The sequence below is a fragment of the Serinus canaria genome, chromosome Z, assembly GCF_022539315.1.
Source record: "Serinus canaria isolate serCan28SL12 chromosome Z, serCan2020, whole genome shotgun sequence".
Classification (NCBI taxonomy): Eukaryota; Metazoa; Chordata; class Aves; order Passeriformes; family Fringillidae; genus Serinus; species Serinus canaria.
Window position 1 is genome coordinate 28,752,638 of NC_066343.1, and position 13,006 is coordinate 28,765,643.

The window sequence follows — 13,006 nt, forward strand, 5'->3', positions numbered from 1 at the left end:
CCCGCGCTTCCTGCCGGGCCGGTCTGCGGCGGTGCCGGCGGGGCGGGGCCCCGGCGGTCCCGGGACAGCGGCGGGGACGCGATGGCGGAGCTGGAGAGCAGCGGGGCGGGGGACGTCAGCTGCAGCTGCGGGAAAAATAACAGCGACAATATTGGGCATTTCAGACGGGTTTCGGGAAGAAAGTGATTCATCAGGATAATGCGACCTACGGCGAGCAAGCAGAGAGGGACAGCTCGTGGGCTAGACGGGACCAGAAGTGCTGTCTGCCATGGGGGCACTTCTCTCCAGAACTGCAAAACCACCGGGTGGTGGATGCAGACGCTGCGAAAGGCACAGCTGTGCAGTCAGCTGGGGCAACTCAGCTCAGTTAAGCACATTTCACAGGGTAAGAACAGTGGTAAATTGGTGAGCTGGGACACTGGAGGCTGATAGTATCAAGCTGTGCCAAAGGAAAAAGCCTCAGGAAAAGACACTGGAAGGAATAGGGGTGTCAGACCACCCTAATGAAGCAGTGTAGGTCCTGCCAGCACAGAGGACGAGACACAGCACAGCCAGGCGCGTGTGCTCTCTGACAAACTGCCTTTCCTCCTCCCAGTGCAGCCAGGCACTGCTGGGCTTGGCAGGTGCTGTTCTGGCCTGGGAAAGCACTTCTTATCGTAAAAATAAGGAGTACTTTATCGTAAAAATAAGGAGTCTGGATGGCTTTAATTTTCCTCATGTGCAGTGGTAGCTGTGCCTTTTCTACTGGTCTCAAAAAAGCCCTCTCTGAGTTTAGAAAGTGTTACTGAGTTTTTTCACTGACTTTAGCCAAGTTTAGTACCAGAACAGCAAAAAGCAAACCTGTCCAGGTGTGGACCATCTTTCCACTGGCCTAAACTGCCAAACTGTAGAGCACATAAAGCTGATTACAGCATGCAAAATTTACAGATTGCCATAGACAAAAGCAGTTTGTCTCAAATTTGTCTTTTCTTGGTATTTGGCCAGTAGACTGGATTATAGAATCACACAGAATCACAAAATTGTTAGGGTTGGATTTCTGGAGACCATCTAGTCCAACCCTCCCTGCCAAGGCAGGATCACCTAGAGTTGAATGCATTGAGGTAGGATTTTAATATCTCTGGAGAGGGAAACTCTACAACCTCTCTTGGCAGCCTGTTCTGTGCTCTGTTGACTTCAACATAAAGCAGTTCTTACTTGTGCCAAGGTGAAAGTTTTTGTGTTTTAGTTTGTGGCCATTGCCCATCCTGTCACTGGGCACCACTGAAAAGAATCTGGCATCGTCTTCTTGTTACCTGCCTTTGAAATATTTGGATGCATTGATGAGATTCCCTCTCAGTCTTTTCTGGACTGAACAGGCCCAGACCCACAGTCTCTTGTCATAAGAGAGAAGCTCCAAGCCCCAAATCATGTTTGTCTCCACTGGACCTTCTCCAATAGTTCCATGTCTTTCTTAAACATCATCAAAACTGGCTGACTTAGTCTAGCTCCTCTGGGAAAAGGGGGAAGTGTGAAGGGTATAACTGATTGCATGAAGTCCTTCTTTCCCCTGAAGGTTGAACTACCTCTCCCCCTCAGCCAGGCCTGGAGGGAGGTGGCAGGGTGTGACAGAAGCAGTGGCATCAGGACAGCACTAACCTAAGTGAAGGCTGGCCTGTAAGTGCCTTGGAAGCCTCAGCTGGAGTGTTTCAGCTGGCTAGTGCTCACATGGCTCAAAAAGAATCTCACCCTGCTTCCACTGTCATTTTATACACTGGCACTGGTAAGGCTGCACTTCAAGTGCTAGGTCCAGTTCTTGGCTGCTCACTTTAAAAAGGACATTGATGTGTTGGAGCATGTTTGGGAAAAGGAACAAGGCTCACAAAAGGACCCGAAAACATGTCTTATGAGAACTAGCTGAGGGAACTAGCTGGGGTTGTTTAGTCTCCAGAAGAGGAGGCTCAGGGCTGACCCCATTGCTCTCTAAAACTCCCTGAAAGGAGGGTGTAGTGAGGTGGGGGTCAGTCTCCCCAGCTGTGCCTTCAGTGAGAGGACAAGAGAAAATGGCCTGTGAATTTACACGGGAGATTCAGATTAGATATTAGAAAAAAAATTATCACTGTCAGGGTGGTCAGGCATTGGAACAGGTTTCCCTGGGGAGGCGGTGGAGTCCCCCATCCCTTTTGTTTTAAGCATCTGGATCTGGAGATGTGGTTTAAGAGTTACAGTGGCAGTGCCGGGTAGATGGCTGGACTGGGTGACCTTAAAGCTCTCCTCCAGACTCGGTGATTCTGTTATTTCTGCAGGCTCACATGGAGCTGAGCTTCTGAGGACTCCCAGCGCGGCACTTGCCGCCTCAAACGCGGCGGCTCGCACCTCCAAGCCCGGCTGTCGGGGAAGGCCCGCGGAGGGAAGGAGAGGCCGCGCCCCGCCCTGCGAGAGCGACACCCGGGCACGGCGCCTGCGCCCGCCCGCCCGCGCTGCGCGACATGGCGGCGCCCTGAGGCGGCCCCGGTTCCTTGGCGTCCCTCGCTGCCCGGCCTCCATCGCTCGCTCCCTCCGCCATGAGGAACCTGCGGCTGCTGCGAGCCGGCGGGTGCCGCTCCGCCGCCGCCACGGGCACCCCGCAGTGCTTCTGCCTCGGCGCCGACCCCGGCGCGGTTGTCGTGGGCTCCCAGTACGGGCTGGTGGAGCTGCGCGCCGGCGGGGACTCGGTGAGAGCCGGGGCTGCGGGGCGGGGTTCTGGTGCTTGCCGGCGTGTTGGGGTCGACATTGCTTGCAAAGCCTCCGCCAGCGGGAGCTCGCCGGGAACTCGCTTGTCTCCTGATGCGGCTCCCCCTTGGCGGTGGTGTCTGCGCGATCTCGGACCCTCCCGCTGCTCCCCGCCGCCGCTTGCTGCTGTCTCACGGTGCCGTGGAAGCCGCTGCACCGTGACCTCCGTGGCTGAAGAGGCTCTCTGTGCTTCTAAAATACTAAAAATGCTTTTTTAAGAGCGTGGCTGTGTTAGACGCGTGTCTTAAGCACGACCTGGCGAACTGGTCACCCGGACAGGTCCGCATCCGGACAGGTTCACAAAACAGAGCCAAGCAGGCAAAGAGATGGTGAAGAGTATAAGAGGAAACTTTGGAAACTTTGCACTAGGGGTAAAACACGTCAAAATACCGCTAAAATAATAGAATGCTATTGAGTCATGAATTCCTGTTAGAGCTGTGTTGCTTCCTTCTCACTGTGCAACTCTGAGGCATCTGATTCCTTCAGTACATTCCATTCTGAAATTAACTGACAAAAAAACCTTTGGAGCTTTTCAGGGATTTAATTTTCAAAGATTCCTGTACCATAACCATCCAAATGATTTTCCTTAGAAATTATTTTTTATGCTTTGTCTAGTAGTCTTCATGTCCCCTTAAGGGGAGTGGGACCTTTTAGCAGCTACCCATGCACTTCATAATATTGATACTGTGGTGAAGCCTGAAAAGGGTGTAGAAAGATGATTAGCCAGGCAGATTGGAAGTTGTGTTTTTTTTGCTCCCGTGTATGGGTTTTCTCGTTTTCTTCTATCACTTTTACCGTAAGTGAAGATAAGTACTTGCAAGTTGGCTTTTTTTCTGGTGCCATTCACACACTCTCTTCTACTGTGTACTGCTTTGTGTAACTGCAGTAGGATGAAATATACCTATGTCTTTTACAAGTCATTTCTGCAAAAATCAGAGGTGATGTATAATTAGTAAGCCATTGGCCTTTCTGTATCAAGGTGTCAAGAGAAGTTTCCCTGACTGTGGATGGGTTCTTGCCTGAAGATGGAAGTGGCTGCATCGTGGGTGTTGAAGATCTTCCAGAGCAGGAGAGTGTGTGTGTTGCTACAGCAGCTGGAGACATCCTACTGTGCAATCTGAGCACGGAGCAGGTAACATGGCAGGAAAGACTCAACAGTATTGTGGAAATTCAGAGGAAAGAGTAACACTTAAAATTTCTTTAGTGGCCAGTTGTACACTCATACACAGCCATGAGCTGTGGCTAGCCTCCAGTCTCTGGGCAGACAAGCTGATTTTTGTGGTAGCCTTAGGAATGACTAAAGACAGAATATAGACTCTGTAAAAGAGCTTGAATTGAAATGATGGTTTGCCTGTCCACAGCCTGGGTCCTCTAAGTTTGCTCAGTGGGCTTCCAGCAGCAAAGGGTCTGCTGGAGAGTTACAGAACTAGGTAAAGAATAAAGTAATCTATTCATAATCCACTGTGTAGCTACCATTTTGTTATCAGTTGATACATGTTGACATGATTTAGGATATGGCAGAGACTGCGATACTTGCTTTCTCTTCCTTCCTTAGTGTCTTGTATCATCTTCAGCAAGACACCACAACAGCACCCTCTGAAATCTGAATCACCTCCCACAAAACCAGTCCAACAGTGCAGGTTTAAGTGACCATGAGATGATAGTGGTCTCTCTGGGTTAGCTGTAATATTGTGGTTATTTGCAGCTTGTCTGTTCTGGTTCATGTTTGCACTTGATTTACAGATACCACTTAAATGTGCAGTTAGCTGTATCTGAAAAATGAGTCCTGTATTGCAATTTACAATATATCATGAGGAAATAGAAATTAACAGAGCTTTTTTTTTTATTTCTTTCTTTTTTTTTGCAGTGATACTTTCATCAGAGAACAGGTTTAACTTCAGATTCTTTATTTTGTGGGGTTTTCGCTTATTTTTCTGGTTTTTTGCTTTACTTTCCAGTCTTCTTTCAGTGCAGTGTAGGCACCAAGAAGGCAGTCTGGAAGATTCTTCTGCTTGTTCTGAAACCCTCTCTATGTGAGTGATAGTTACACAGATAGGCACCCAGTCTCACTTTTCTTACCTGGAAAGATTGTGACACCCAAGCCTAATTTCTTGAATGGCATCATCTTGCTTTTTATCACAACAAGTGGTACATTTGTCGTTCTGTTCTATGCCTTTTACAAATCAAGGTAACCACGCGTAACAAAAGTTCTCTGCCTACTGCAATTACATGCTCATGAAGGCCCAGTAAAACTAGCCCAATTTTTCATAAACTTTTACATTGGTGCAGGTATATACAGTTGTCAAGTTCAGCATTCACAGGCTGGTCAGAGTTTACCTGTGTGTTGGAATTCTCTAGGTAAGAATCATTATGTCTGTGTTTTTTTACTGAAGAATATTTACCAATGTAATCACAAGCCCTATCAGGCCATATTAGTATTGACACTGTACGTGCTGACATAAGACTGAGAGTTGCAGAATAAAGCTCTTTCTAAAATGGTGTATGGTAGAAGGTGCTAGAGTCTACATTACCTGGGCTCTTATTCATAAACATTCTGGAGCCATTTTTAGTCAGAAATGTGTCTTTTGTTTTGTTCAACACAAAACGTGAAGTTAGACTTTAGATTTTTTTTAAGTAGAAGGCAATTTTCATTTCCCTTGGTGACTGTTTGCTTTTGTGCTGGGACAGTGCTGCACTCATATTCCTGTGATCTTATTTTGGTCTTGCAGGTGGAATGTGTTGGAAGTGTGGACAGCGGTCTGAGTGTAATGAGCTGGAGTCCTGACCAAGAACTTATTTTGCTTGCAACAGGTATCAACAACAGCCTGTAAGCTTTCTGCCTGTAGGAATGAAACTCTCTGTGGCCAAAGCACAAAACGTAACCAAGATTGAGAGAGAGGACAAAAAAGTTACGAGACTGGGACTAGGACTTAAAGTGGAAAAAACTCTACCAGATCCTATATATGAGATTTCATTTCATGGTTCATAAGGTGTTTCAGAGATTGAAGCAGGAATTTGTTAGGCCCAAAAAGTTGCTTCATGGAAGAGTTTTTAGTTGTTAAAATCTTCCCAGGGAGTACATTTGATCTTGCCTCAAAAACATAAAGACTTCTTTATATCCCCATTTGGCTTCTTCATAACAAAAACTTTCTTGGCCTTTGGTATGAAGTATATATGTCACAGGTCCTAATTAACTACAGGTGTGACTCATCTAGAAAATAAAATTAGCTTCAGACAAAACAGAATCATAGAGTGCTTGAGACTGAGAGGAAACTGTGGAGATTGCCTATTCCAACTACCTTGCTCAGTGTATGTTCCCTAGAGCAAGTTGTTTGGGGATTTTGCTGAGTTAGGTTTAAGACCCCCACAACCCTCTGGGCATCCTGTTTCTATCTGTTATTGCCCTCAGGGTAAGAAAAAAAACTTTTCCTAGATTTTAAGGGAATTTTCTGTATTTTAGTTTGTGCCCATTGCCTCTTGTGCTGTCCCTCAGCACTGCAGACAACATGGCTGTGTCTTCTTTACTGTACCCCTCCTCCCACATAGTATATTTACACATGCTGATGAGATTCTTACTTGGAAAGATTGTACCTGAAGCCTTCTCTCCAGGCCAGTCTGTCTTGTCTCAGCCTCCACTCATGTAACAGATTTTTCAAGCCCTTAATCATCATTTTGACACTTCGCAAGACTCACTCCAGTATGTCCTTGTCTGTCTTGCACTAGGACTCCAGAAATGGAGTCAGCCTTCCATGTGTCTCACCAGCACTGAGTAAAAGAGCAAGATCACCTCCCACAACCTGCTGGCAGCACTCCTAATGTAGCCAGGATGCTGTTCACCTGTGCAGCAGGGCATACTGCTAGCTAGTCAACTTGGTGCTTCAGGAAACATAGTTTACCATTTTTTGCCAAGTTGCACTCCTGCCACTTAATTCCTAGTCTCTCAGTTCCTGAGATAATTATTTTCCATATTCAGGACATTTTTTTCTTGTTGAGCTTTATGAAGTTCTGGGCAGCCCATCTTGCCTACATGACAGGGTCCCTGAGGACAGCAGCACAACCTTCTGCTGAACCTGCTGCTTTTCCCAGTTCTGTGTCATCTACAAACTTGCAAAGGGTCCCATTCTCTGGGTCATTAAGGGCAATGTTAATCATTGCCCTAGAGTCCAGGGACATGCCAGTGACTGACCTTGAGCTGCACTTACTGACATGCTAGCAAGCTTTTGGGCTTGGCAGTTCAGCTCGTTCTCATTGTCCTTTTATCTATGCTATACTTCATGGGTTTGTCTCTGATGATGTTGTGGCACACAGCATCAAAAGCCTCATTAGAGTCAAGAAAAATGAAATCCATTGCTCTCCCCATATCCACAACCTGGTCATTGTCTGATAGGGGGTTATCAGGATGGGATGATTTCCTCTTCATAAATCTATGGTGACTGTTCCCAGTAGCCTTCTTGTCCTTCATATCTCCAGAGAAAAGGAACCAGGTATTTTTTTGGAACGTGGAAAAACTTTTTAAGCCTATTTTTGAGGAGAAAAACTTGGAAGTGTTCTGTTCCAGTTTGAGGTTTCATGCTTTGAAGGATATGTTCTCTCTAGCACCACGCTTTCTGTATTCAGACCCATGACAGAGCAATAGAAGCACACAGGAGAACACTTGAGTTTTTATTTGCTGCAGATACCATTACCAATACTGTATTTAATATCCACCTTGCAGGTCAGCAGACACTCATCATGATGACAAGGGATTTTGAACCAATTTCTGAAAAGCAAATCCACCAAGATGAGTTTGGAGAAGGTGAGAGGTGCACTGAAATTATGTTGCCCTAGCTGATGTAATTGACATGTTGTAAGCACTTGGAAAGTAAGGAAATGGAGTTGAGCTCTCTCAGACCCCAGGAGACATTTTATTTAGATTGTAATGCTTCGGGACAGCTGAAGGGTAAAGTCAATATTGTTACTTGTCAGCATAAATTTAAGTAAGTTCCATGTACCAAAGCGCTTTCTAGACTACCTAACTTCCCAGCAGGTTTTTAGAATAAAATCTGGGAAGAAGGTGTGTCACCGTTGAGTCAGGAAAGGGAGTGAGGCAGCACATAAACTCTAATTCTCCTCAGCAGGCTAATATGAGATTTATTAGAAACCCATTTTTATGCACCGTTCCAATACAGGTGGACCTGACTGGTCATTTAATCAACACCCTGTTGCCATTGGCTAACTAAGAAGATGCCCTTTGGCAAACATATAATGGGAAAACAACTGTTCAAAACACCAGCTGCAAGATTATTTTAATTCTTTCTCTCAGCCTTCTCAAAACTCCTCAGAACAAATTCTTGGGAAAGTTTATTTGGCTTTCTCTCTCTGACCAAACTGTGGCATCCACAAAGGTGTGGGTTGCTTGAGGCTGTGGTTGTGTACATAATGCACAGTAGTTAAGGTATTATCTGTTAATCTTCCACTACAAGGATTATTTCTTCTCCAGGAAAATTTGTTGCTCTTGGGTGGGGTAAAAAGGAGACCCAGTTCCATGGATCAGAAGGGAAACAGGCAGCGCATCGCAAACAGACGGTATTATACTGGTTTTTTGTGTCAAGTCTATGCTCTCTCAGGGAAAACATGCATAGAGAGAGTTTCGGTTATTCCTGTGATGCTGATTTGCCACCACCTTTCTGGTAGTTCTTTTCATATACTGCTTCTGTTTGTTTCTGTGTTGTCTGAAATCATACATTTTTATCTTTCTTTGAATTCAAGCAAGCATCAGGGAATACTTATTTTCAAACAGAGCTCAAAGTAAGATTTGCAGCCATTTCAGCATCAATCTTGAGCAAATCTCAAATCACCATGTGTCCAGCTTCTGCACTGCTGTCTCTAAGTAGAGACCTCAGTGGATGGGAAGGATAGTGTGTGGAGTTCTAGAGTTTCCTAAAACAACATTTTGAATAGTGAGTTTTTAACTTAGTCGTTTTACACTTTTTAATAGATTAAATCTTAGTGGATTTAATGGATTAATCTTAGTGGATTTCATCCTAAGACTCTTGAAAAAGCAGTCTGTTTAGACAAAGACAGCAGTTGCCTTCCCAAGCTTTGATGCAACTTTATTTTGTGTGACTTCAGGAAGTATTACCAACATCAGCCTGGGATGATGGCAGGCCTCGGGTGACATGGAGAGGAGACGGGCAGTTTGTTGCAGTGAGTGCTGTCTGTCCAGAGACAGGTATGGCACCCCACTTATTTGAAATAACAGCTTGTATAAAAGGGCTTCTTAAGCAGAATCTAGGTAATGCAGGGACTGTTTGTGATCTGTTGACTACTTAAAGTGAGGGTGTGTTGAGCTCTTTAATCACCCTTTTTTCTGCTGTGATGTTCTCAGAGCCATTTTATACATATGATATTTTGATTACTTTCTGTGTGGTTTGGTTTTCAGTTCAGTGAGATGCCAGGAGGAAGTACTACTTTGCAGATACTATCTGAACTATTTCTTTCACCTGCTCAAGCTTTAAGCAATACCTCATAGGCTCTCAGTGCCAAATGGATGAATATGTTTGGGTTCATATACCCACTGTCCCTCATATTAGAGTTTTGCCTTGCACACTTTTTAAAGATACTGGTGATACTTTTCCCTTGGTTTTGCCCTGAAGTCAAAGAGGTGATGAGCATATGCATTACTTCTAAGACTGTAATTGATGTTTTCCATGATAAATACTACTTTCTGAGCAGTTTAAATGTATTGGTCAACATATTGAACTCATCAAACTACACTGCTCTTCCATTTATTTGGATTTTTACCTTCAATACTTCAGATTAGGGAGGATTGTATATTTATTGCATGATTTTAACTTTTCTGTGGTGAAAGCTGGAGCAGAAAATTATTACGACTGAACTACATTAGACTGAAATTCATAAAACAGTTTCTTTAGTTACGTAGTTACTGTGGGAGAACTGCCTGACAGAGAATAAATTCTTAGCCCTTAAGGTGTACAAGAGAAATCTCCTTTTTATGCATGTGCATCAAAATTTGCTCTTCTACCCTCATAAAATTTGGAAAGTCTCTTCCCAGTTTTCTTAGACTTTTGTCTCATTGCTTTCTCAACCTATAGGTGCTCGGAAGGTCCGGGTATGGAGCAGAGAGCTTGTGTTGCAGTCAACAAGTGAGCCTATCTCAGGATTAGAACAAGCACTGTCCTGGAAGTGAGTAGTACTACCGTCTGCATGCTGACAGCAGTGGTGCTTGTTACTCCCTGGTCACAGTCTTTGATCAGCATCATTTTAATTTCTTCAGCGTTTGGTTGATTTTTCCCAAAACTTGAAGAAAGTTGCCTTCTGATTCAGCATGAGAAAGAGTAGCCCTTCAAACCCTGAAAAATCCTAATGCTTGCATCAGAAGTGGGAAGAAGGGATAGAGTCTCTGCATAAAGTCAGTGTCAAGTGGGTTTGGGCTCAGCTGGATAAAAAGAAATATTACAGGTTCCTTTCCTAGTGCTGGCATTTATTTGGTCACCTGTGGCTATCATAAGCTCTGATCTGTACATAGATCTGTGCCAGATCTATGACTGTCTGAACAGTGCTGAGGAAAACACATCCTCTGCTGCCTTTTTCTTCATGTCACTGGAAAAAATGTGAGATGACTGGGGTTTAGAATGACCGTTAGTGATTGTGTGAACAATGAATTTTCATTTGGCTCTTTTTTAAGGCCCTCAGGAAACCTAATAGCATCTACACAAGAAAAACCCAACAGACATGATGTGGTTTTTTTGGAAAAGAATGGACTTCTTCATGGAGAGTTCACCCTCCCTTTCCAGAAAGGGCAGGTCAAAGTAAGTTCCTTGTCTGGGCTTCTTTGATGAGAGTGTAATGGAGAAGAGGACTAGATCTCTTCCAGATTCTAGGAAGAGGTTTTTAACATATTACTTTGTGCTTATCCTAATGGGAGAAGTGACCTGAAAGAGAACAATGAAGAAGCCTGTGTAGAAGATGCAAGCCCATAGTACAAAGACACGTAGTAAAGGATGATTGTAGCCCTGAGGTACTTCTGTGCTTTATATACTTTATACTAGGCAAATGAATCAAAAGTACTTTTCAGCATGTCAGCCATTGCAAGAGTGAGGTTTTTATACACATTATCCCAAATCTGTGCTTGGACGCTGAGAGGTCTTTTGGCAGATGCTTAACTCGGTGTCAAGGAAAGCAAAGAGAAGGCTGCTGTCATTTTTGTGGCCTCTTCATCTGTGGTCTTCTCAGGATGCCTTGTCAGGAGCTTTGCAATGCACGTGGGCTCTGTTTGTGTGTTAACCGATGTACCTTTTGTTGTTGGAGAACCTCCTGGTCTCGTAAACTTTCTGTGAGCAAGAATATCAGCAACAGCCATGTTTGTTTCTACAGGTTAATGAAATGCTTTGGAATGCAGATTCTACAATCCTGGCTATATGGCTGGAAGACCTGAAGGTGGAAAACTCCAACCCAAACACTTATGGTGAGAGCACTCCTTGGGGCTCTGGCTCTTAATGCTTGCCTGCAAATGTCGTTAGCAGCAGGTACTTACCTGCAGGGTAGGAGACACTGTGGAGGCTTGCAAGTGGCTTTGAGACCACTGTGCTGGTGTCATGGTTTAACCACAGACAGCAGACAAGCGCCGCAGAGTCACTTGGCCACTTCCCTACCAGCAATATCAGGGGGAGAATCAGCTGAAAAACTCATGGCTTGATTAACAGTTTACTATGAAAAAGGAAAAGCCATGCATGCCATAAAAAGCAAAGCAAGGAATTAATTCACCGCTTCCCCTGGGCAGGCAGGTGTTCAGCCATCTCCAGGACAGCAGGGCCTCATAACGTTTAATGGTTGCTTCTGTTACCATTGAAGAAAAATGCCATCAGTCCAAATATCCCACTCTTCTTCATTCTTCCTCTCACTTTATATATGAACATGATATCATGTGGTCTGAAATATCCCTTTAGTCAGCTGGGGTCACCTGTCCTGGCTGTGTGCCCTCCCGACCTCCTATGCATCCCCAGATTCCTTGCCAGCTTGGCAGTTTGGCAGTACAAAAACCAGAAAAGACCTTGGGTCTCTGTAAGCCCTACTCAGCAATAACTAAAACATCACTTATCCATGCTGTGTTCAGCACAAATCCAAAACACAGTCCCATACTTGATACTGTGAAGAAAATTAACTACCCCAGCCAAAACCAGCTCAGCTGGTGAGGAAGAACTGGTAGCTCAGCCTGATCTTGAAATATCTGCCAGGCTCCTGTAGCTGGAAGTGGTACAAACGAAATAGTAAAGGTGTGAGTCCTTCGTTAGACAAGGGTACTGTCTCAAAGGGTAGCTCAGTGAATTTTAGGATTGACTTTGGCAGTGTGTGGTTTTCTTGTGCTATGTGTTGTATGACATAGCTCATAGACTGAAGACTAGAACTGTTATTTTAATTGCACTTAACCTACCCGTTGGGTGGGGGTTAAGTGCAGTTAAGGGTGGTTGCAGGGGAGAGTTTGAGCTGGGTCTCAAATACTAATCTCTAGTAACTACTTGTTTTTCTGCAGTTCAGCTGTGGACCACCGGCAACTATCACTGGTACTTAAAGCAAAGTCTACACTTCGGTAGCTTGGAGGAAAATCAAGTGGTGTCACTGCAATGGGACCGAGAGAACCTGTATAGACTACATATACTCTGCCAGGGCTGGCATTACCTCTTCTATGACTGGCACTGGACCACAGACCATGGGCTGGGGGAGAATAGTCAGCATATGGCAAATGTGGCTGTTATAGATGGAGGTAAGCAGTGGGACAGCTTTCCAGCTCTAGGGTCAGAAAATGTGGGGTAGCCTTTTGTATTCAGTTCTTCTTTGAGTTGTTTCTACAACACTTTTAGGGGAGGGATCAGTGTAATTGATAGATGCTTCAGGGTTAGCTCAATGAAGATCACTAAAAGCACACCAACCATTTTCCTATTACATTATTTCTGCTTCCATTAAGGATCCAGGAAGAGCTTCACTAACATTTGGAATGGGGTTCATCTTGGATTTTCTTCTCTTTTCTTCCACAGATAAAGTGCTTGTCACAGCCTTCCAGCATGCTGTGGTGCCTCCACCCATGTGTACCTATGAGCTCCAGCTCCAACAGGCAGTTAATCAGGTTGCATTTCACACAGATCCCGAACGTAGTGGGGACATGGCTGTCCTGGATGCTGATAACAGGATCTCTGTGTACAGATATGGTGAGAGTATGTTGCAGCCTTGTTAAAAGAAACCATGTGTTCCTGAGAACAGT

At 44.8% G+C, this 13,006-nt stretch overlaps 1 protein-coding gene across 2 annotated transcripts in view; it reads left to right on the forward strand.

Annotated features, from left to right (window-relative positions):
• Positions 1-2,452: 2,452 nt before the first annotated feature.
• ELP1 (elongator acetyltransferase complex subunit 1) overlaps positions 2,453-13,006 on the forward strand; it is a 31,217-nt gene continuing 20,663 nt past the window's right edge. The window contains exons 1-11 of one of the 2 annotated variants that reach the window (XM_030236900.2): positions 2,453-2,690; positions 3,728-3,880; positions 5,478-5,559; positions 7,463-7,543; positions 8,228-8,313; positions 8,860-8,959; positions 9,843-9,933; positions 10,436-10,559; positions 11,125-11,215; positions 12,281-12,511; positions 12,783-12,959. In XM_030236900.2, coding sequence (XP_030092760.1) covers positions 2,541-2,690; positions 3,728-3,880; positions 5,478-5,559; positions 7,463-7,543; positions 8,228-8,313; positions 8,860-8,959; positions 9,843-9,933; positions 10,436-10,559; positions 11,125-11,215; positions 12,281-12,511; positions 12,783-12,959 — 1,366 coding nt within the window. In that variant the 5' untranslated portion in view covers positions 2,453-2,540. The remainder of the gene's footprint in view (positions 2,691-3,727; positions 3,881-5,477; positions 5,560-7,462; positions 7,544-8,227; positions 8,314-8,859; positions 8,960-9,842; positions 9,934-10,435; positions 10,560-11,124; positions 11,216-12,280; positions 12,512-12,782; positions 12,960-13,006) is intronic. The other variant, XM_009096793.4, reaches the window with a different exon arrangement.